The sequence below is a fragment of the Quercus suber genome, unplaced genomic scaffold (genome assembly GCF_002906115.3).
Source record: "Quercus suber isolate HL8 unplaced genomic scaffold, Cork oak 2.0 scaffold_1048, whole genome shotgun sequence".
In the NCBI taxonomy this organism is placed as follows: domain Eukaryota; kingdom Viridiplantae; phylum Streptophyta; class Magnoliopsida; order Fagales; family Fagaceae; genus Quercus; species Quercus suber.
The window spans coordinates 77,766-102,800 of record NW_027070458.1 but is presented as its reverse complement, the minus strand read 5'-3'; the positions used below and the strand labels follow the sequence as shown (position 1 = coordinate 102,800).

At 34.8% G+C, this 25,035-nt stretch overlaps 3 protein-coding genes and 1 pseudogene across 3 annotated transcripts in view; all 4 read left to right on the top strand.

Annotated features, from left to right (window-relative positions):
• The first annotated feature begins 1,495 nt into the window (after positions 1-1,495).
• Positions 1,496-2,740, top strand: LOC111994544 (F-box/kelch-repeat protein At3g06240-like). Its single transcript, XM_024026434.1, has one exon. The coding sequence runs from the start codon at positions 1,496-1,498 to the stop codon at positions 2,738-2,740; it is 1,245 nt and encodes a 414-aa protein (XP_023882202.1).
• Positions 2,741-10,023: 7,283 nt separating this feature from the next.
• Positions 10,024-11,559, top strand: LOC111994543 (F-box/kelch-repeat protein At3g06240-like). The gene has a single exon (XM_024026433.2). The coding sequence runs from the start codon at positions 10,160-10,162 to the stop codon at positions 11,390-11,392; it is 1,233 nt and encodes a 410-aa protein (XP_023882201.2). The 5' UTR covers positions 10,024-10,159; the 3' UTR covers positions 11,393-11,559.
• A 997-nt stretch (positions 11,560-12,556) lies between these two features.
• Positions 12,557-20,134, top strand: LOC111994586 (probable 26S proteasome non-ATPase regulatory subunit 3; annotated as a pseudogene).
• The window catches only part of LOC111985725 (protein ABA AND ROS SENSITIVE 1), a 20,720-nt gene continuing 11,033 nt past the window's right edge, over positions 15,349-25,035 (top strand). Inside the window, exons 1-3 of the mRNA XM_065769086.1 lie at positions 15,349-15,357; positions 15,480-15,574; positions 17,537-17,669. Coding sequence (XP_065625158.1) covers positions 15,349-15,357; positions 15,480-15,574; positions 17,537-17,669 — 237 coding nt within the window. The remainder of the gene's footprint in view (positions 15,358-15,479; positions 15,575-17,536; positions 17,670-25,035) is intronic.

The following is a 25,035-nucleotide window of genomic DNA, read 5'->3' as shown; positions in this document are numbered from 1 at the left end:
AGTTCCTTAACAGTTTAATAATTTCAAGTTCAATCAGATTAGTTGGTGATGAGGATATCTCATTGTGGTCTATTTATTTAAGTGGAACGCATAATGATCAAGCAAAATAAAAGTCTCTCATCTTCAGAAGATTAATAATCTCAAATTCAACTACACAACCCTTCCATTATTCTTAAAAAAATCAGGACCAAACAGTGCAGTAGTGAAGCAACTTTGATTTAAAACACTTCAAATGTCCTCCCAGCAGAGTTTTTAAACCAAGGACTATATTCCATGAAATACATAACAGCAAAAATATCAATCACCAATTTGCTGATTACGCAGGCATTGACCAACCAACCACACTAGGAAGGGTAAAGCAATAAGTGCTCGTTTTCCACCCTGAGAAAATGTAGAACATTCACTTTGTAACCACCATCAAACAACAGATGAAATTCAGAATATACATCAATATGTGAGAAGAGAAAGTCGGTCAGATTATTATTACAATGAAAACACCCGAGGAACATCTGAATCATCTCCACCCCCACCCCTCTAAATATGTTTGAAAATGTATGTTCAAAGCTTGTCAAAAGATCGACACCAATAATAAAGAGAATAATTACTCATTAGTATAAGCATAGGATATGTGCATTCTCTTCGCTTGATCGTCACTCCACAATTAAAAAAAAAAAAAAAGATATATTTATTCTCCCTTTCATTTTATGTGCCTATCTCACAAAGAATGAAGAATTTTATTTATTTATTTATGGACAAAGTTTTGTGCAAACTTAGTTGTAGCCATACCTACAATTTTTATTAAATGTGAATTTTGAAAAATCTACTATTATATTACATTTTCTTTTTATATCATTTATACTTGCAAAATTTTTAAAAAATTTGAAATGTATAGCTATGTCATTAATAAAACTTTTAAATTTTAAGTTTTTAGAGTCTAAAATTATATATAAAAAATAAAATTTTAAATTGATATTAAATAATATTTGATTAATACAAAATTTGACGTATAAAATATGTAGCCGTGTTTATTTTGTAGTGGTAATTGTACCCAAACTTTACCATTTATTTATGAGAAATGTTAACGAGTGTCGTGGGAGCATTGATTAAGAATCCATTTTAAGAAAATTTTGATATCAGTTTTATAAAAAATGAAAAAAGCCATCAAAATATTAATTATTTTTTTTCCGTTTCCGATAAAAACTTTCTTTAATTAGATTGTTAACTAATGTCCTACGGCATCCATTAACAATATCCTTTATTTATTTATGCTGTGTTAACATTACCCTTTATTTATTTATGCTGTGAAGAGCGGGTTGTGGAGTGAGGGTACAATTGAGTACTTACCAAACTGCCCCTTGGTCGCTCAGTAGCTTCATCATCAACGACCTTTTCCTCTTCATCTTCTTCAGTTCTGTAGCCTCAGCTTGTCGTTTTTTTGTTGGTGACTCCAACCAACCTCTTTGGCTTTCTGGGTCTGATCGTAAAAGGCCTCTCGATGTCTCAAACAAAGGAACCTCGTCTGATCCTCCGACAAAAGAAGGACCATCTCCCACATGACATCGTACTCAACATCTTGGCGAACCTACCTGTCAAATCAGTCCTAAGATTCAGGTGTGTTTCCAAAACCTGGGATTTCTCAATCACCACTCCTAATTTCATCTCCACCCACCTTAATCTTAATCTTAACAACAACAACAACTTAGCTTATCTCATAAACAATTCTATTCCTTTTAACAGCGACATCCCAATCTTTATCGATGGTTATGACCACAAATTTAATAGGATTTCTGAGTACCCAATTCCCTCTGCTTTTCTTTTATCTAATGCCCGCTCAGTTAGTTCATGCAATGGCCTGGTGTGTCTCACTGAATTAAGAAAAACTTCGCCTCATATATATTTGTGGAACCCCAGCATTAGAAAACTTAAGAGGTTGCCTGATTTTTCCCCAACCCAACGTGATTGGCTTTCTACTGGATTTGCTTATCAGTCCAACACCAATGACTACAAGGTTGTCATGATCTCTAACATGCCTGCACCCGAACCCAACCACCATTGGGGTGAGCTTGGAGCTGACGTTTACACATTAAGCTCCAACTCTTGGAGAAGGGTTGGAATGTCATTGACACACATTTTTATGGTCTCCCCTTTCAACAATTGGAATACCACATTTGTTTGTGGGGCTTTGCATTGGTTGGGAGACGTTTTTAAAGCCGCGCCTTATCGCATGATTTTGTCATTTGATGTCAATAGTGATAAATTTAAAGAGATGGCACTTCCTGATGTTCAACAATTGCTACTGCAAGGTCTAATGGCAGACCCAGATTCTCTGATGGTGTTCAAGGGGAAACTGGCCTTCATTACATTGGGTTACCTCAGATTCAACCCCGTCAATGAAGACGAATACAATGACTTTATGAGCTCGCATACACCTCATTCATGCTTCATATGGGTAATGGGGGAGTATGGTGTGCACGAATCATGGAGTAAACTTTTTTTTGTCAAGTTTGAAAATGTTGACTCTGTACATTTCTTTGGTTGCACCAGTCGCGGTGAACTGCTAGTTATAAAGAATGGAGTTTATCCCAAATCCAATACTGAACAGAGAAGCAAGGTGATTGTTTCGCTTGACCTTGAAACTTTACATGAGAAGGATCTTGGTTTTGAGAATGAGCCACTTATAGCTAATTCTTTCATGGAAAGCCTTGTGTTACTTGATAGAGCAAATGAGCTATCTGGATAAGAAGTGAAATCATTAGTGATAATCACAGGATGTTGTTATGCAATTGTGATACAAATGAGACCATTATCATGTTGTTTCCTTTGGTATCATTTTGTTTTGAGGTAGGCAGAAAAGTATTGATGTAATGTAGGTGAATTTTATTCTTGATTTGTATCAAACCTTAATGATTCTTAGGAATCTCATATTATGTCTCATATGTTTGTTGTGATCTGGTGTTGTCTAAATCCTAGAGCTACTGCTATGTGCTTTGATCTGGTGCTGCCTTAGCCTATGAGCTGCTCTGGTGCTGTGTTAAGTAGTGACTGTGTAAGAAAAGCTTGCTTGCTTGTTTGAACTAATTCAAGACCGGTTGTAATTACTTAGGCACATGTGTATGTTGATAAGGGCAATATTATGCTAGCTTAGTAGTGTAGCAGAATTTAGAGCATGTGCTCAATTGTTGGAGCATGTGATTAATTGGTAGGTTGTTAGAGGTAGTTATGCCAGCTGGCAAAAGGAGTTACTATATCAGCTAGGTAGTTTATCTACTGGTCAGGATGGTACATGTACAAATAGGTATCTAGCCTTGTAAGGAGATCATGCAGAAATTAACCAACAATTTTGTTTCCTGTTCTCTCTTCCCCCTCTCAATTCTTGGAGGTCAGTCATATCCTTCAATATTTCAATCAACCCTTAAACACTACCTGCCACCAAAGCTCTTAGCAATGCCTGTGGCAATTTCATAGAGGAATTATGACATTTTACTTGTAACTTTTTGTGTGCCTCTCTGATGGTGTTATAACTTGTAAACAATTGGACTAAAGACCTTATTTATATCCAACCAAATAAAATAGGGGAAATTACACTTTACCACTTTAAACTATACACCATATTACACCTTACACCCTAAACTATTCAAATGCACACTTTGCACCCTAAGCTATGACCTTTGTTACACTTTGCATTCCAATGTTAGTTTTATGGTTAAATTAGACAGAAATTAATAACATGTGACTTGCATGTGAGGTGTGACATTGTTTAAAGACCAAAACACCCTTTTCATAAACAATAAAAAAAAAAAAAAAACAAAAAAAAACAAAACAAAACAAAAGCTTAATTCTTTTTATTTTTTCCAGCTCTCACTCTCTGTTTGGTGAGTACAAGTATAGCCCTCTCTCTTTGGTACAACTCTCTCTCTCTTTCCCCAAATTAAAAGCCTATAACCCTAAATCCCCTAATCAAAAATATACTCGGCTCCACCAAATCAAAAAAGACAAAGTTAGTTTGATTTGGGGATTCAGGACCCATAAAAGATAAAAATCCTTTTCTTTTATTCAAATTCCAAACTCGCTTAAAAAATTAAGAATGAAAAAGTGAGATATGGGTAAATCGGTGAATCCATATTAAGCATATTCTTTCAATTATTTTTTGAAGAATCCGGCTGACATACTATCTAAGTAGGGGTTGTCATTTCCAAGGACGAAAACACTGTTTCTCAATTTGTTATGCATAGAGAAAAGTGGTAGAGGTTCTTCCTTCTTCTACTATACGCCTGACTTGAGTTCTTGCTTCTATAGATACTCCTTACCTCATATCAGAACTTCAATAGTTTCTTTTTTTTTTCTTTTTTTCTTTTTTTGGGCTTACACGTTCTCCCCTTTCTCTCTGTCTTCTTCATAAATTTCATCTTCTCTCTCACTCGTATCCACGTATCCAAGCATCCCAGCATGTATCCGCTAATTTTTTCCGGTCTAACTTTTCTTTCCACCTTGAGGCAAATATAGAAACTACATGAATTGCATCGATTGCTTGATGAGCGAGAAAGGATAAAGATTGCAAAGCAGAGAGAGTATGATTAATAAAGAAAAAGACAACGTTAGTTTAATTTGGAGATTTAGGGTTACAGGGTTTTGTTTTTAATTGTTTATGAAGAGGGTGTTTTGGTCTTTAAACAATGTCACCCCTTAAGCAAAAATCACATGCAAGTCACATGCTATTAATTTTTGTCTAACTTAACCATAAAATTAACGTTGGGGTGCAAAGTGTAATAAAGGTCATAGTTTAGGGTGCAAAGCGTGCATTCAAATAGTTCAGGGTGCAAAGTATAATCTAGTGTATAGTTTAGGGTAGTAAAGTGCAATTTCCCCAATAAAATACAAATAGAGAAAAAGAGAGTGAAAAGAAGAAGCTCTAAGGTGAGAATGTCGGATTAGATTAGAGATCTTACTATGAACCAACAAAATAAAATAAAAATGGAACAAAAAACAGGGAAGAAAAGAAGCCCTAAGATGAGAATGTTAAAATTGTGATGTGGAAGTTCTTATTTGCCAAGCATAGGCCCAGCAAATGTCATGTGCTTGGTTCCTTGATCAGAATGATATATAACTTGCTAGTGGGTGCAGTGCATTTGCAATGCAACTTTAATGACAAAAAGCTCATCCAACTGACAGATAAACATTTCCAAGAAAATTGAGCTTGTTATATTGCTTCTCATGAGGATCTCATTATCTCATTCCTGTGACAGGAAGATTGAGATAACAGATAGTGCAGGAAACACTTCTTAACATACTTTGCAAATACCTTCATTACAACTTACATGATCAGGCAGAGAAGCTTAGGTCAAAGGCACCTCAGTTTGAAGCCCATTCAAAACAACAGGTAACTCTTCATTGTTTTTAGTACAAAGCTATATGCCCATTACACTTTATGGTCACTGAAATATATGCAGGAGGCCAAGTTGTGTATCTGCAAATTTATATTAACTTTTTAGGGTTCAGTCCAGTGATAGTTATAATTATTGCAAAAGGTTGAACAATTAAGCCAGAGATAATAAACATGACATGACAGCTTATCGAAGACATCTTTTAATGGCATTCTTCTCAACTCTGCACTGTAATATCAACCTCTAAAAACAGTTTTATATTCCTATAATTGTTTATAATTTTATACATCCCTAATTTTTTATTTTTTATTTTTTGGTTTTGGGTTTTTGCATTATAATCTAAATTTTGTTGGCTGATGTTGAATTTGTGGAATTGGCAATCTGGGTTTTTGTTTTGTTTTGCTCAACTATTGTTAATTGCGTTTTAAAGTTTAGATTTTGCTGTGGTTTTGTGAAATTGGTGTTTTCTAAGACAATGAACTTAGCCTGGGATTCCTCAATCACTACTCCTAATTTCATCTCCACCCACCTTAATCTTAACAACAACTTGGCTTATCTCACAATTCTATTCCTTTTAACAGCAACATCCCAATCTTTATCGATGGTAATGACCACAAATTTAATAGGATTTCTGAGTACCCAATTCCCTCTGCTTTTCTTTTATCTAATGCCCGCTAAGTTAGTTCATACAATGGCCTGGTGTGTCTCACTGAATTAAGAAAAACTTACCCCTCATATATATTTGTGGAACCCCAGCATTAGAAAATTTAAGAGGTTGCCTGATTTTTCCCCAACCCAACATGATTGGCTTTCTACTGGATTTGCTTATCAGTCCAACACCAATGACTACAAGGTTGTCAAGATCTCTCAACCCAAATACCTCTGGTTTCACATTAAGCTCAAACTCTTGGAAAAAGGTTGGAATCTCATTGACAAACAAAGTTGCAATTTTCCCTTTCAACGATCAGATTGCCACATTTGTTAGTGGGGCTTTGCATTGGTTGGGATATGGTGGTCCACGTCATTATATGATTTTGTCATTTGATGTCAGTAATGATAAATTTGAAGAGATAGCACTCCCTGATATACAACAACAACTGATACCACAAGGTCTAATGGCAAAACCAAATTGTCTGATGGTGTTCAAGGGGAAACTGGCCTTCATTACATTGGATTAACTCAGATTCGACCACGTCAACGAAGACGAATACAATGACTTTATGAGGTCGTATACACCTAATCCATGCTTCATATGGGTGATGGGGGAGTATGGTGCACATGAATCATGGACTAAACTTTTTTTTGTCCAGTTTGAAAATTTTGTCTCTATAATTTTCTTTGGTTGCATCAGTCATGGTGTACTGCTAGTTTTAAAAAGAGTTAATCCTGAATCCAACGCTGAAAGGAGGTTAACGTGACTGTTTTGCTTGACCTTGAAAATTTACATGAGAAGGATCTTGGCTTCCAAGATGCTCCACATATAGCTACAACTTTCATGGAAAGCCTTGTGTTACTTGATGGAGCAACTGAGCTACCTGGATAAGAAGTGAAATCGTTAGTGATAATTATAGGATTTTTTTATGAAAGTGTGATACCAATGAGACCATTATAATATTGTTTCCTTTGGTATCATTTTGTTTTGAGGTAGGCAGAAAAGTATTGATGTAATGTAGGTGAATTTTATTCTTGATTTATACCAAAACTTAATGCTTCTTAGGAATCTCATATTATGTTTGTTTCATATCTATGTTGTGATCTGGTGTTGTCTAAATCCTAGAGCTACTGCTGTGGTGCTGCCTGAGCCTATGAGCTGCTCTGGTGGTGTGTTAAGTAGTGACTATGTGTAATAAAAGCTTGCTTGCTTGTATGAACTAATTCAAGACCCGTTGTAATTACTTAGGCACATGTGTAAGTTGATAAGGGCAGTATTATGCTATTTTAGTAGGGCAGCAGACGTTAAATTTAGAGCATGTGCTCCATTGTTGGAGCATGTGACTGATTGGTAGGTTGTTAGAGGTAATTATGCCAGCTGGCATAAGCAGTTACTAGTTCAGCTAGGCATTTGGCTTTGTAATGAGATCTTGCAGAAATTAACCAACAATTTTGTTTCCTGTTCCCTCTTCTCCCTCTCAATTCTTGGAGGTCAGTCATATCCTTTCTTCAATATTTCAATCAACTTGTAAACACTACTTGCCATCGAAGCTCTTAACAATTCTTGTGGCAATTTCATGAAAGGATATGACATTTTACTTGCAACGTTTTGTGTGCCTCTCTAATTGTGTTGTAACTTGTGTTGTTGATGGCGGAAATTCACGAAAGGATATACAACAAAATTTCATCTGTTCCTGAGTATTGTGTTGTTGATGGCGGTCACAAAGTGAATGTTCTACATTTTCTCAAGGTGGAAAATGAGCACTTATTGCTTTACCCTTTCTAGTGTGGGTTAGTTGGCCAATGCCTGTGTAATTAGCAAACTGGTGATTGATATATTGCTGTTATGTATTTCATGGTATATAGTCCTTGGTTTAAAACTCTTTGCTGGGAGCACATTTGAAGTGTTTTATATCAAAGTTACTTCACTACTGCATTGTTTGGTCCTGAATTTTTTTGCTAGTGCTTTTCTGCACTTAGCAGTTTATTGAATATACTTGCTTCTTACCTATCAAAAAAAAAAAAAAATTTTAAAGAATAATGGAAAGGTTGTGTAGTTGAATTTGAGATTATTAATCTTCTAACATGAGAGAGACTTCTATTTTGCTTGATTCTCATCATGCGTTCCACTTAAATAAATAGACCACAATGAGATAACCTCGTCACCAACTAATCTGATTGAACTTCAAATTATTATACTGTTAAGGAACTAAACCGACAAGCTTGGCTTTGTTGTCTCACACTGCTCCTTTGCTTGTGTGAATGCTGCAGTGTCTTGAGCTGCATCGGTCATAACATGCATATACAAGTATACAACCAATCAAATGTCCTGGGAGTTGAGTATTGTATTACATGTATCGGTAATTCACCTTTCAACAAGGGTTCAATTACTTCATACAGCTTCAAAACCTCTATGGCTTAAACTGTTTGTACTTTGGAACTTCTGAATCATCTCTACCCCCACCCCCACCCTTCTAAATATGTTTGAAAATGTATGTTCAAAGCTTGTCAAAAGATCAATCCCAATAATAAAGAGAAAAATTATTCATTAGTATAAGTATAGGATATATGCATTCTCTTGGCTTAATAGTCACCCCACAAGTAAAAAAAAAAAATGCATTCTCCCTTTCACTCTATGTGTCTATCTCTCAAAGAATGATGAATTTTATTTATTTATTTATGAACAAAGTTTCGCTACAAACTTAGTTGTTGCTATGACTATAATTTTTTTTTTTTTTTGGGTTGAGAAACCAGGCTTGCAGAAGCCTAAGAATTACCAGGCTTGCAGAAGCCTAAGAATTTATTCAAGAATAACTTAATGAACATCAAAAGAAACTAAAGGGCAATATCCTCTGGAAGGTCTTCCAACCAAACCTGTAGCCCCATACAATTCTTAGCTTTTTGGCTTATGTATCTGCAACAATATTACAATTGCGAGAAGCATGGCAAAATACTGAAAACTGGAACGCAGCAGCTTGAGAACGAATGTCCTCTATAATGTGGCCATATGCAGAAAAATCAGATGTTCCTTGAGAGATAGCCTGAATCACCATAACTGAATCACCTTCAAAGATCACCTCTGTTAAGCCTATCTCCATAGCAAATTGCACTACCCATTGACAAGCTAATGCTTCAAACTCAATCACGGACTGAGGTAGCGGAACTGACATGGTTAATGCTCCAATAGCCTCCCCACGCCAGTCCCAAATAATGACTCCTATGCCTCCCAAGTTGCATGACTTAAACACAGTAGTATCAAAATTTGCTTTAAAAATCTGAGCTCCAGGTGGGTGCCATTGATGATTCGGTGATGACACTGGAGTAACTGGTATCGAATCTTGAGCATCAAGAAATTTCTGAAGTTTCCAATGAGCAAATCTTGGGTAGGGGCTGAGTGGATAGACCGAGCCTTGAAATATTGTGACGATTCCATGGTAACCAATTTTTTAAGACCTTCTCCCCTTTCTTGGTGTGTGTTAAAAAAACTTAGGGTTCGTGGTAACCAATTTTTTAAGACGTTCTCCTTTTTCTCGTGTGTGTTAAAAAAACTTAGGGCCCATTTGAATACTGTTTATTTTGTTGAAAATACTATAACAAAATAATTTTTAAATGTGTGAATAATACTGTGGGATCCATTTTTGATGAAAGGTGTGATAAAAAAAAAAAATTTGTGGATGCATTGGATATAAAAACTTAACATTTAAAGGTCTTATGTCTTTTTATAGTCTAAAATTATGTAAAAAATAAATATATAAATCAAATATTTTTTTTTTTGAGAAACATATAAATCAAATATTAAGTAATATTTTATTAATACAAAATTTGAGGTACATACAATATGTAGCTGTGTTTTTTTTTTTTTTTTTAAGTGAGGGTTGTAGTCATTTACCATTTATTTATTTATGCTGTGAAGAGTGGCTTGTAGTGAAGGTACAATCAGTTTTGTTATTTCATCAATTGAAACTTACCACAACTGCGTACTTTGTCGCTCAGTAGCTTCATCATCAACGACCTTTTCCTCTTCATCTTCTTCAGTTCTGTAGCCTCAGCTTGTTGTTTTTTTGTTGGTGACTCCAACCAACCTCTTTGGCTTTCTGTTTCTGGGTCTGATCGTAAAAGGCCTCTCGATGTCTCAAACAAAGGAACCTCGTCTGATCCTCCGACAAAAGAAGGACCATCTCCCACATGACATCGTACTCAACATCTTGGCGAACCTACCTGTCAAATCAGTCCTAAGATTCAGGTGTGTTTCTAAAACCTGGGATTTCTCAATCACCACTCCTAATTTCATCTCCACCCACCTTAATCTTAATCTTAACAACAACAACAACAACTTAGCTTATCTCATAAACAATTCTATTCCTTTTAACAGCGACATCCCAATCTTTATCGATGGTTATGACCACAAATTTAATAGGATTTCTGAGTACCCAATTCCCTCTGCTTTTCTTTTATCTAATGCCCGCTCGGTTAGTTCATGCAATGGCCTGGTGTGTCTCACAGAATTAAGAAAAACTTCGCCTCATATATATTTGTGGAACCCCAGCATTAGAAAACTTAAGAGGTTGCCTGATTTTTCCCCAACCCAACGTGATTGGCTTTCTACTGGATTTGCTTATCAGTCCAACACCAATGACTACAAGGTTGTCATGATCTCTAACATGCCTGCACCCGAACCCAACCACCATTGGGGTGAGCTTGGAGCTGACGTTTACACATTAAGCTCCAACTCTTGGAGAAGGGTTGGAATGTCATTGACACACATTTTTATGGTCTTCCCTTTCAACAATTGGAATATCACATTTGTTTGTGGGGCTTTGCATTGGTTGGGAGACGTTTTTAAAGCCGCGCCTTATCGCATGATTTTGTCATTTGATGTCAATAGTGATAAATTTAAAGAGATGGCACTTCCTGATGTTCAACAATTGCTACTGCAAGGTCTAATGGCAGACCCAAATTCTCTGATGGTGTTCAAGGGGAAACTGGCCTTCATTACATTGGGTTACCTCAGATTCAACCCCGTCAATGAAGACGAATACAATGACTTTATGAGCTCGCATACACCTCATTCATGCTTCATATGGGTAATGGGGGAGTATGGTGTACATGAATCATGGAGTAAACTTTTTTTTGTCCAGTTTGAAAATGTTGTCTCTGTACGTTTCTTTGGTTGCACCAGTCGTGGTGAACTGCTAGTTATAAAGAAAGTTTATCCTGTAACCAAGTGGTTCGTGGTTGTTTCACTTGACCTTGAAACTTTACATGAGAAGGATCTTGGTTTCCAAAAGGTTCCAGATATAGCTACTACTTTTGTGGAAAGCCTTGTGCTACTTGATGAAGCAACTGAACTATCTGGATAAGAAGTGAAATTATCATAGGATTTTGTTATGTAAGTGTGATACCAATGAGACCATTATCATATTGTTTCCTTTGGTATCATTTTGTTTTGAGGTAGGCAGAAAACTATTGATGTAATTTAGGTGAATTTTATTCTTGATTTATACCAAAACTTAATGCTTCTTAGGAATCTCATATTATGTTTGTTTCATATGCGTGCTGTGATCTGGTGTTGTCTAAATCCTAGAGGTACGGCTGTGGTGCTGTGTGCTTTGATCTGGTGCTGCCTGTGCCTATGAGCTGCTCTGGCGCTATGTTAAGTAGTGACTATGTTTAATAAAAGCTTGCTTGCTTGCTTGTATGAATTAATTCAAGACTGGTTGTAATTACTTAGGCACGTGTATGTTGATAAGGGCAGTATTATGCTATTTTAGTAGTGTAGCAGATATTAAATTTAGAGCATGTGCTCCATTGTTGGAGCATGTGACTGATTGGTTGTTAGAGGTAGTTATGCCAGCTGGCATAAGGAGTTACTAGATCAGCTAGGTGGTTAATCTACTGGTCAGGATGGTACACATACAAATAGATATTTGGCTTTGTAATGAGATCATGCAGAAACTAACCAACAGCTTTGTTTCGTGTTCTCTCTTCTCCCTCTCAATTCTTGGAGGTCAGTCATATCCTTTCTTCGATATTTCAGTCAACTCGTAAACACTACTTGCCTTCGAAGCTCTTAACAATTCTTGTGGCAATTTCATGAAAGGATATGACATTTTACTTGTAACTATTTGTGTGCCTCTCTAATGGTGTTGTAACTTGTAAAAGATTAGATTAAAAACCATACTTAAATCCAAACAAATAAAAATAAAAATGGAGCAAAAGAAAGCAAAGACAAGAAGCCCTAAGATGAGAATGTTGGATTAGATTAGAGATTTTACTATGAACCAACAAAATAAAATAAAAATGGAACAAAAAAGAGGGAAGAAAAGAAGCCCTAAGATGAGAATGTTAAAAATGGGATGTGGAAGTTCTTATTTGGAGAGCAAAGGTCTTTTGCTTGGTTCCTTGATCAGAATAATATATATCTTGCTAGTGGCTGCAGTGCATTTGCAATGCAATTTTAGTGATAAAAAGCTCATTCAACTGACAGATAAAAATTTCCAAGAAAATTGAGCTTGTTATGTCTCATGGGGATTGCATTATCTCATTCCCGTGAGAAAAAGGTTGAGATAACAGATAGTGCAGGAAGCACTTCTTAACCTACTACTTTGTAAATACCTTCATTACAACTTATATGATCAGGCAGAGAGGCTTAGGTCAAAGGCGCCTTGGTTTGAAGCCCATTCAAAACAACAGGTAACTCTTAATTGTTTTTAGTACAAAGCTATATGCCTATTTCACTTTGTGGTCAGTGAAACATAGTATATGGTTCGGATTTCTGCAGAAGGCCAAGTTGCATATCTGCAACTATATATTAACTTTTTAGGGTTCAGTCCAGTGATAGTTATAATTATTGCAGAAGGTTGAACAATTAAGCTAGAGATAATAAACATGACATGACAGCTTATTGAAGACATCTTTTAATGGCATTCTTGTCAACTCTGCACTGTAATATCAACCTCTACACACAGTTATATATTCCTATAACTGTTTATAGTTTTATATATCCCTAATTTTTTATTTTTTGCTTTTTGGTTTTCGGTTTTTGCATCATAGTCTAAATTTTGGTGACTGATGTTGAATTTGTGGAATTGGTGATCTGGGTTTTGTTTGTTTTGCTCAAATATTGGTAATTGCATTTTAAAGTTTAGATTTTGCTGTGGTTTTGTGAAATTGGCGTTTTCTAAGACAATGAACTTAGCCACAAAGTAGAAATCCACTTTCTGAAATTGGTGACCTGGGATTTGATTGCTTTGCTCATATATTTGGAATTGCGTGTTGAAGTTCAGATTTTGATGTGATTTTATGAATTTGGTGTTTCTGATATGATGAACTTAGCAACAAAGTACAAAAAGAGGTCTTGCACTGCACCTTTATGTAGCTGCTCGCGTACTTGGATGCACACCCTAAGAGTTTTTATTGAATCCATTTTAAATTTATTATTTAAAAAAATGCAACTTTATGTAGCATACATGTTTTAGATTTGGTGTTTATGCATATGTATATGTGTGTTTAGATTTGGAGGGGATTGCATCTCTCATCCTGACTGGTGAATATACCTGAGAGGTGCGAAAGCTGAATGCGACTGTGCTCACTGCATTCCTCAATTTCACTCTCATCCTAGGATCTGAGTTGCATGGTCAGTTGTTTGCGTATCTTCCCAAGGTAATTTTCGGGGCATTTTGAGTTTGGGTCCTTTTGTAATTTATGCTCTCTCTGTTCATTCTTGAAATGGTATATTTTTAAAAAGTGAATAAGTGAATAAAGGAATTGGCAGTTCACACAATTGATGATGCACCTGGCATATTCTGATGTTAAATAATAATAAATGAAAACAGGGCTAAATAAATCAAGCCGTTGATAAACTGCTCAGATAAGACTTGACAAAAATCTCGTTCATGTTTGTTTATTTATCAACAAGCTAAGCTTGAGCCTTTTTTGTCTTGTTTGATAAACAACCTAGGCCCAAGCAAAAAGAATTTCTAGTCTAGCATTCCTTACAAGCCAGAACCAGAACCATTTTAGATTGTAGTTACACATTGAATTTGTTTAACAGCAAACAAATCTCCATGTTGTTTCAAATCTAGCACTTTCAATCCTCATCCAACCAGAATTTCCTCAAATGTTTCCCTTTGATGCTGACTAATTAGATCAAGCCACTATGATACCAATGATGATGAACCTAACTGATAGGACTCAATATGGCAGTGCATCTAGTTGGATCATGCATTTTTGCTAGTCCTTGAAGCCCAATTTTACCAACCCATTAACACCCATAGTTCCTCTATGTGCTACTACGCTCCAATCAAGTAACTGATGCCAGTGTGTGTGTCATATCCAATGATGCCAAATGTTTTAGCCTTTGGACATGGTTTTCAAGTGAATGAATATGGTAATATGAATAAGGTTCATATGAAGAAAGGTTATTGGAAATTGAATTCAAAGGCTGGCAGGGTTTAATTTGCAATCTAATTTCTACTTAACGATTTATAATTATATGTAACTATTCAAACATATGTTTTCTAGGAGTTTAAATTACTTTCAGATTGGATTTAATTATCATCATTTACTAAATAATTTTTTTTTTTTAAATTTTAGAAATATAATGACTTTAGTATTACAGAGTCACAGACCACTGCATTTAATATTGTCAAGCATCCTAAATTACAAGAACGGTTAGTTGAGAATTATTCTCATTTTAATCAGAATTTATATATTGAATGTTTTTCATACTTTTGAACACTAAAACTGTTAAAGGTTGGTTACAGGAGAATGAACATGACATGGATGTTGACACTGCTACATCTGGGACTCAAACTGTTGCAAAACACTCCTTGCCAAAGCTAGAGATTTACTGCTATGTTCTCATGCTAATATTTCCCATTGATCAGAAGAGATACAATGAGGTAACATGGTTTAATAAAGGTCCTTTCTTTTTTAACCTTTTTCCCCCACCTAAGTCATTGTGGTTTTTAACATTGCTTTTGATATCTCTCAGGCTAAAGCTTGTGCCTTGTCTAGCATTGTTCGATTGAAGAACATGATTAGGAGAACTGTTGATTTTTCAAGCATCCAGGCTCTACAATTATTCTCTTAGCTATGAACTCACTGGGGGTCATGCTGAGAAATTAGAGGGTGAGTTTTCTTTTGTCATGACTATCTGATTATCAGTGATTAATTTTCTCTTTATCAGGGAGGCAAATATGTAGATTGAATGATATTGTCTCTCATTAATACTGATTGACTGTATGATTAACTTGGACATTCATGCATTCACAGTATCCTCTTTCCCTTCACTGAATTGTGACCCTGCGCCATGATGAGTTGGGTCAGTTAAATTTTATTTATTTAATTTTTTGATAAGTGAGTTGGATCAGATAAATTTGTAATTGATAGATCATATGTGTCTATATTACTGGTGTCTTATACGTGGATATTGGTATGATGCAGGAAACACTTCTTTACCTTATCATTACAACTTACATGATTAGGAAAAGAAGCTTCTGTCAAAGGCACCGCGATTTGGAGCCCATTCAAAACAGCAGGTAAGTCTAAATTGTTTTTACTACAAAGCTGCCTAGAGCCTTGTAGCTCCATTAGCACCTCTCCATGTACAAAGTGCTTGATAGTACAGGGGGAAAGGGGTTCAAGTTGTGGGGGTTAGCTGCATATCATAAGTGTCTCAAAAAAAAAAAAACTAAAAAGCTATATGCCCATTACACTTTGGGGTCACTGACATGTAGGATATGGTTCAGATTTTTGTGGGAGGCCAAGTTGCATATCTGCAACTGTAATATTGAGTGTTTAGGGTTCAGTCCAATGATAGTATAATTATTGCAAAAGGTTGAACAATTAAGCCAGAGATAATAACATGATATGACATAGCTTATCAAAGGCATCTTTTAATGGCATTCTTGTCAACCATTTGTTCCCTTCGTTATGCTTTCTCCCTAGCAATCCCGTCACTAGTCTTTACTAAATATATTGTTACCTATGTTTGCTTCAAATTGTATATGATTTGGAAACTTTTAGGGAAATGGAAAATGTTAGTGAAATTTTAGTTCATGTCAAAGAAAGCATAGATGGACAGGATCCAGTTGCTGTAGAAAAATTACAGATGATAGTGAAGGAATTATTTTTCTTTCTTTTTTCGGGTGGAGGGATGGAAGGGTTTCTTAGTTTCTAATCTCACTGATGGGGCAGTAAACGTGGGTTCTATTTTAAATTGTTTCACTTTTATAAGCTACACATTTTGAAATGACTGTTCTCTCTTGCAGTTCTGCCATTACCTTTTCAACCTAGGAAAGATTAGGACAATTCAGTTGGAGCATACAGATGCAAATAATCCCTCCTGCAGCTGCTCAGAAAGCCCCTGTTGCTGCACTTGGTTTTTAAGTTCAATGTAACAAGTGGGCAATCATTGTTTGCTTACTGCTAGGGGAAATTCCTGAAAGGACCATTTTTATTCAGAAAGGCATGGATCAGGCTTTGAGACCATACTTTGAATTGACAAATGTAAGTCTTGGTTCCCAGTACTTGAATTGTTCATTTTAGTTTTTCCATATAATATAGGGCTGTCAGCAGGTTGGACTAAGTGCAGAATGCAGATACAATGACATCCAAGTTCTAATAATATATACCTAAATCCAAAAATGCAGACTGCTCTTTAAAGTTGTGGCTGAGTTTTGTTCTGAATAAAATATAAAATCCAATAAGAAAGCAAATAATATACTAATAGAAATTAATTTTTAAATAAAAAGGCTAAATTTTCACAAGTAAAGATTATTATTTTTAAACGAGTAAAATTTCATGATTGATTTCTAAAACCATGTGAAATTATATTGATTCTACTCTACCCTAGTCTCTATTGAATCTGATTATAAGTAAATCTTAAAAATTGTAGTCCCTCCTGCTTATCTATCTTTTCTTTGGGAGATGTCCACATTCTAAAATGAGTTTATAAAATGATACTTTGCAAATTTTCCTAAAAAAGTTGCCTTTTAGAAAATTTTGAAAGTGTTTGATAAAATCCAACAAATTTCAAATAAGCCTGGTGAGCAAGGGGTTAGGAAGCTTAATTCTGTTTCCAAAGATTGAAAATCTCTTTTCTTGGGAGATAGGCATGAGATGCTCCCGGAATATCACCCTCCGAGCAGAAGAAATAGCAGGGTTATTGTATTCCCTCCTCAAGAAGTTATTGAGGTTGTGCAATGGTCTACGTTTGGTATGCCAATTTCTTGATAAACAGTTATCATTTTTTCTGGTAAAGAGGTCTGTTCAGACTTTGTGGAAGCCATTTGGTGGGGTGGAGGTGCTCACTTTTGAGAACGACCTTTTCTTGTTCAAATTTGTTTTGGTTCAAGATCGGGATGCTGTCCTTAATGCTAGATTATGGTATGTGGCCAACAATCCTCTCTTTCTTTGAAGATGGCAGCCTGGTTTGCAACTCAGTAATCTAAAGTTGGGCAAAATTCCTTTCTGTGTGAAATTTCTGCAACTGCCTATAGAGTTATGGACCCCCAAGTGCTTGAGTTGGGAAGGCCATTATATGCTGATGCAGTCACTGAACTACACCAGAGGCTTGGATATGCTAGAGTTTGTGTGGAAGTTGGATTTGATGATGAACTTCCTGATTCCTTGGTTGTTGTTTTTTTTTGGACCCTTGGTTGTTGAATTGCCTGATGGAAAGACCTTGGAAGTTGGAATTGAGTATCCATGGAAGCCTGAAAATGTTTGCATTGCAAAGTGTTTGATCACTTATCCAAATTCCATCCGTCTAATCCGTCCAAGCCTTGGTTTCCCAAGGATAAGGGTCAGGTTGACAGGACCTCTCTCCTCTCCAAAGAAATCTGTGGCTGGGTGTGGAGGAATTTCTGTCACCTAATAGATTTGGCCCTCTTTAGGTTGGGAATGGTAATGATGAGGAGGGGCTACAGGAGCAAATCTCTGTCCTCAGGGAAGATGAATTGTGTGAATTTCAAGATAAAGCTAAAATTTCTGAGTCCGCTGGTGGTACCGTGAATGATGTTGTCCCTGTCCCCTAGATACTGGAATAAAAGACCCCACTGTTGCATTTGTGGTGTCTCCCAATGCTAGGCAAGGAAATAGGAGTGTCACTAGAGCTCAAGTGGCTGCTGGGAAGAAAGCTGAAGGCTGTGAGGAAGGGGCTCTAGGCCAGTTCACTCTATTGGAATTTATGGATGCTGCCATAGAGAAGGGAGCTAAACTAAAGCAAATAAAAACTGTGAAAGCCAAGGAAACTAAAGCAAATAAAAACTGTGAAAGCCAAGGAAAAGGGTAAGATTGTGCTTAACCCTGTTAGTACTCCAATGGTGAGTGATGTGATCAGTTTACTTGAAAATGGTTAGATGATAGTGTTGGAATGCAAGGGGTCTAAGTGATCCTTCTAAACAAAGAGAGGTAAAGAAATTAATTAGGGATCGAAGAGTCAATTTTGTTTATTTAGTTGTGACAAAGGTTAAAGATTGGAATGCCCTACAGAAAAAAGAGCCCTTATTCCCAAATTGGGGTTTCCTCAATAATTATGATAGTCATGAATTAGGAAGAGTTTGGGTGTGTTGAAACGCTAACATTTTCCATGTCTCAATGGTGTCAAAAGACCGATCAAGTCATCCATTGTGGTTCTTTCTAATTAAGCAAAATGGGAAGCGTCTTTTGTTTATGGCGCAAACTGTAATTTTAAAAGGCAGGAGATGTGGCAAGCCATTTATGGGTTACAATACAATGGAGGATTAGAGATGAACCTTGGGTGGTTTTGGGGGGTTTCAATGTAGTTAAAGACTCGGTGAGAGTTTTGGGGGATTGGGTAACTCTGGTTTTGAAGTTGAACTTGCTAATTGGATTGGTGTTCAAGGACTATTTGATCATCCTTATATTGGTGTTCTGTTCTCTTGGAGTAATAAGAGAGATGCTACTATTATCACTCTTGGCTGCTATTTATTCTTTCTTCTCCTCATCTAAGCTCCTAGGTGAATTGAATGCTATCACTATCACTCTTGCACCTAAGGTACCTAACCCTTCCACCATGTCTGAGTTTAGACTTATTGCTTGCTGCAACATTATTTACAAATGCATTACTAAGCTGCTGGCCAATCATCTTAAAGCTTGCCTTGATATTCTCATGAGCCCTACTCAAACAGCTTTCATTCCTGGTAGAAGTATAAGTGAAAATGTTCTGTTGGCTCAAGAGTTGGTGATGAACTTTTTATTTTATTTTAATAAGTAACAAACTACTTCTCATTTGCAACCCCCATTCATCAAGTGTTTTCATTCCTCTCCAGAGTATTGTAATTCAGAAGCTTATGAGTTGGTGATGAATTATTAAAGAATTCTCCACACATACATGGAGGTTAATTAGTTCAAAATATAATTTTCATTGGTGTTATTGGTAATTTTAGTCTTTGTTTTATTTAGGAAAAGCATTGTAGGGAAGAGCAGGGACGGTTGGGGGGGGGGGGGGGTTGGGTTGTTGTATTGCGAGACACTCTAGGATACTCAATACGTATAGGTACTTCTACTAATAACATGGCAGAAATATGGGCTGTAAGATATAGTTTAATATGGTTGGGAATTTGGCTTTAAATATATAAATCTAGATATTGATTCTAAGCTTGTTATTAGCCGGCTATCTACATGTGGTGTAATGACACCGGTAATTGCTATTTTGATATATGATTGCAGGACCCTACTCGCTTGAGAATGGACCGTCCTTTCTCATCATCACGTATACCATGAAGAGAATGGAATGGCAGATGGACTAGCAATGAGGGGAAGGGAGCAGGCGTGCACTATACAAGAATAATCAATGTCCATCTTTTGTGCATTATAACTATATATGGGACATTTTGAGAAAAAGGAACTCCACAGAAGTGTCCTATGGACTAAAGTTGATGTAGTAGTGCTTTATTATTAATAAATAAATCCCCTCTTTCTACCGAGAGAGAGAGAGAGAGAGAGAAAAGAAAGAGCAGAGCTCTTTCATTTGTGTGCTGCTGTAATGATATTGGTTAGGGAGAAGGAATCTTAAATGCATTTGTAATATGTATAACCTAAATGACCTAGTAATGCTATTGTGACATTCGATATTAAGTATCTTTTATAATCACTCTCTAATTTTTATATTTGGTCATATATATATTCAGCCTTAATTTTTAGTAGGATTGAAAGAAATCTTTGAGCTTTTCAATTTAATTTTTTATATATTATAATTTGATAGATAACAATGGTGAATGGTGGATTTGAATCCTAGATGTTTTTATTGGAAACATCAAGATTTGCTAACCAATTGAATTACAAGGCTCTATACATAATTAATAAATGAGAATAGCATTTACAATTCAATAAAAATAAATAAAAAAGAAGACCTATTTTAATTTTTGGAATACTAATATTTATTAAGTTATGAGCAACTTAATTTCAAAGCCAAATATCAAAGGTTCATTAGACATAACAAGCCTAATATCGAAGGTTCATTAGACATAATGAGAAAGTATCTCATGCGTCTATTATATACAATGGTTGTGTTACGAAATATTGGTCTCTCTCACGTACATGTAGACATCCACTGCAAAAAATAAAATAAACATATGTATAAGATAATTCCCACATGCAACTATGCAAGCACAAGCCATGTGATTGCACATATTATTCAAAACAGAAATGTCACTTGTAATCTTCAAAAAAACTTAAAAAGCAGAAAGAAAAAAGAGAAGGAAAGATCCATCTCTCTCTCTCTCCCTCTTATGAAGATGTAGAATGTGTCAGAAACACTATGAAAGACATCAGCAATGATGTTGGAATTGAGCTTCTTGGAAACAAGAACAAGTCAAATTTAGAAAAGCAAAAATCATTGATATTTCTTTACGAAAGGGATTTGTTTAAACATGCACAAACCAAAGGTGGCATAATTCAATGTTCTACGGAGTGAGTATATTGACACAGTGTCATCCACATCCAGGAACTGAGTCTACTGACTCATCCACAACAAAAAAACAAAAACATGTAGTCAAAGTTGCACGAGAAGCACTCAAAATCACTTTTCTTTTGGTGGGTTACATTACAAAACCAAATAACAAGGAGCATGCATGGAAATAATAAAGATGGGATGGGAATCCTCCCAAAGACACTTCACATGACTTTCGTTTTGTGGGTCTATTCTATGTAAATAGAATGTGAAATCAACCCTGACATGATCACATTAATCAATTCCCATCTTCTTTATGAAAGAAGAGCCTAGCAACTTGGAAGAAAAAATGGGTGCTCCCTTTTATTTATATTATTATTATTTTAATTATTGTCTTTATGAGAGCGGCAACATATGGCCCAAACACCTAAAATAAAGAAAAAGAAAGATGAAGAAAACAACAAAGTGGTGACTACAACTTCAAAAGGTTTTCCTTCCCTTGAGAATCTAAGCTTTGAATATATACAACAATTTTTGGTGTGTTTGATACGTGGTAGAAGATAGGGCTCTTTGGATCTCCTCTTATTTCACCCTTACATCATGCTAGTTTAATAGCTTCATCATTGGAAACATCTAGCCCGGCCTTTTGTTTATATAGCTATAGGAAAGGTAGAAGAAATTACAAGATCTTGACAAAAATTGAAACCATCCCTTTTAAGCAAATGAAATAGTTTTCTTGAAGTGTTAATTTGTCTGTATAACTTATCTTTATTGGTTATTTTGTTTTAAAAAATTAATTAAATAAAAATATAATTAATTTGAACATCCTTTCAAGCTAATTATTTTTGCATACGCTGATTTTTAAAATTGTATTTTAAAAACACAATTTCAGTTATAATTGTGAAATTGTGAAATTAGGTTTTGAAAACACGAATTTATAATTGTAATTGAAATCATGTTAAAAACACAATTTTTAGTCATATGTCCCCAACACATTGTGTAATTATCAACACTTTTCTTTTTATGAGGAAAATAATGAGTCTAATCAATTAGGTTCAAAGAACAAAAGAAAAATAAGGACTAACCTAGCCTAGGAGTCCAGGATTTCAACTTAAGATAAGGTTAATGAGTTTTTAAATGATCTCCATATGGATTTCACATTGAAGTGTTTCTATGTATTTTAATCTTTTTCTTTTCACAAAAGGTAGAAAATGGCCGTCCATGCACCTTCCACTAATAATATGGCACCCTAATTATGTAATCATTCTGCCATGTCTTACTTGGAGATAGGTAGGTAGCCCAACCTATTATTTTTTGGCTTAGGGACTTAATTAGGGTAAGCTAAGATTAACTCCAAGGGTTAATATTTGACAAAAAAAATAAAAATCTTTGCCGATTCATTTTGAGATTCACTTGAAGTGGTCGTACTTTGACTTAACTACTTAATACCTAAAGACACAATACAAAGAGAGTCTCAAACATCAATTATGGTTGTTCAACTTTTGGTTGTGAAATAAAACTTACTTACTCATTGAAGACAAAGTGACAAACTCCTAATGCATGGCGCAAATTTAGCTCTCACATGTAATGAAGTTCACACTACAAACATAGAGTATATATAATGTTAAAGAATCTTTCATTATTCAAAAGATTGCTTCCCTTTGTCTCCAATATCAATCTCAAAGCTTTCATGAGTGCTATTGAAAACTAAACAAAATATTACTTAAATTGAAAGGACAATATTATATGATCTTCTCCCTATATTTTTTTCTTTAATGTTGTTTTTTCAGATTTCAGACCATGCATTTGTATCATAGATGGTATAAACAATACAAATTATAATATTCATACAATTGGTCTCCACTATATATTAGATCCAATCTCAATATTGTAAGCTTTGTTGTTTATTATATGGCATATCTCCAAATGTCTTGAATTTTTTTAAATAACTTTTAGGAATATTTAATACAACAAGCTTAAAGTCTGAAACTAATACGTACGGCTGCTGCATTAACAGAGACAAAGAAAGGAACAAAGAAAGCCGTGTTGTGAACATAAGACAATACTCTCTTTAATTAATCACTCTTGTTCAAGGCATGTAATTAAGGACTGCTAGTGTAAGACAAATCCACTTATTTTTATGGTGGGTGTGTTTAAAATTGCATACTTGATATAATCAATCTTTGAAATTTGTTAAGAATCTTCTTTATAATGCTTCAAAAACATTTTTATTGCTATTTGATTGATGAAAAATGTTGACATAACAAATAAAATTTACTAATTAAAGTCAATTTGAAAACATAAAGCCTATGATGTGACATGTTGTTTGGGTTACCAAGTTAGTATTTTTCATATATCATAAGACGATACAAACCTTTTTGAAACAATTTTACATATATATATATATGAACTAAAGTGAAATATTTTAAAGTATAAATATAATTTTGAAACAAATATCAAAATTTGAAAACCAAATATGCAATTTAATTTTTTTTTCTTGTTATCTCCCTTCCCCCTCCCCCCAATTTTTTTTGTTAACAAGTGAGGAGTTATTAGAGTTATCCCAAGAGGTAAGATCGTCATGATTGATTGTTCCCCATATTTTTTTATTAAGCAAAATTGCAATAAACTATTCTAATATGACAAGGGTATCATTGTTTCAAATGATAGCCTAATAGTAATAGTAATAGTAATAGTATCCTTCATGGTGTACCGTGTGTCTTTAGTTTGAACTCACCTCTTTCCATTATTTACCTATCTCCCAAAAAAACTTATACCTAAAATCTTAATTTTACAAGTTACATCATAATTAATAAGTAGAGATTTATTGCTGTGCTCTTTTATTTATTTATTTATTTTTACTTCTGAAAAATTCATTTTCATTAGTAAAGTTTTGATGTTCTTAAAGCTCTAGTCAGTATATATGCATGAACTTTTACTAGCATAATACAGACAATACCACCTAGCTTTGTTGGCTGGTACCATGGTAACCCCATGGCAATTGCCTTTCCCAACCCCCCAAGTCATTCAGTCTCTTTCAAATCATCAACAAACATGAGTAAAAAAGACTTGGGCAATGCATTACTATTTTATGAAAAGTAGACATTATTCTGGATAACGTAGGATCATCAGCAATCTTTGGATTGTTATGAAAAAGTAGACATCTTATAAGAAAAAACTAGTTGATTGAAGAGTTTGATCAGCATGCAGGTGAATAGTCTCAAACCTCAATGATTTTTTAATTTTTGTTGTTTGGTATACTGTGGATAGGGAGATTAATGATTTCAATGAATTGGGTCTTGAAAGAGTTATTAGAAGAAACTTCAACGAAAAGAATGGCTTCCAAAATGGCGCAAGATTTTCTTGCTTCAAGAGTTCTCCAAAGACTTTCAGCGTGAACAACTAACTTGTCTTAGTCACAGGAAAAATCAAGAAAAAATAAAATAAAATAATTGAGGTTGACGGTTTAATTTAAAAGTTTATGCACATAATTAAAACATGCCTTTTGGGTTTTGTTTTCATTATATTTTCAACCCCATAAATTATGGCATATTGTCAAAAATTTTAAAACCGCGTAGATTAGAAAAGTATCATCATTGTTGTTTCTTCTGTCAAATTAGTCCATAGCCCCAATATTTAAGCAATCATTATGTTTTCTACAACTAAAAGCAAAATCTTTATATACCCTTGAAAAGCATGCTAGAAATTATGATCTTTCCCTTCAAACACACAGCGTATGCAAAACGATTTGCGCAAAATATTCCAAATTTTTTTAAGAAAATAATAAAATTATAAATTGATATAACATAATAAATAAATATTTGATTTATTTTTATTTTTCTGTGACACATGAGTTTATTAGGCTTTTATATATGGATTTTACTAATGGCCACACAATAATATACTATTTTTGGAAAAAGTTTTATCAGGAATTGAAAAAATTTTGATAGTTTTTTCAATTCCCGATAAAAAATTTCCAAAAACAAATTTGTTAATGTATGCCTTAAGGGCATACATTAACCGAACCCTTTATATATATATATATATATATATATATATATTTTTTTTTTTTTTTTTTTTTTT

What these genes read in the sequence shown, in the direction of transcription:
- LOC111994543 (XM_024026433.2), top strand. Translation starts at nt 10,160, where the DNA reads ATGTCTCAAACAAAGGAACCTCGTCTGATCCTCCGACAAAAGAAGGAC.
- LOC111994544 (XM_024026434.1), top strand. Translation starts at nt 1,496, where the DNA reads ATGTCTCAAACAAAGGAACCTCGTCTGATCCTCCGACAAAAGAAGGAC.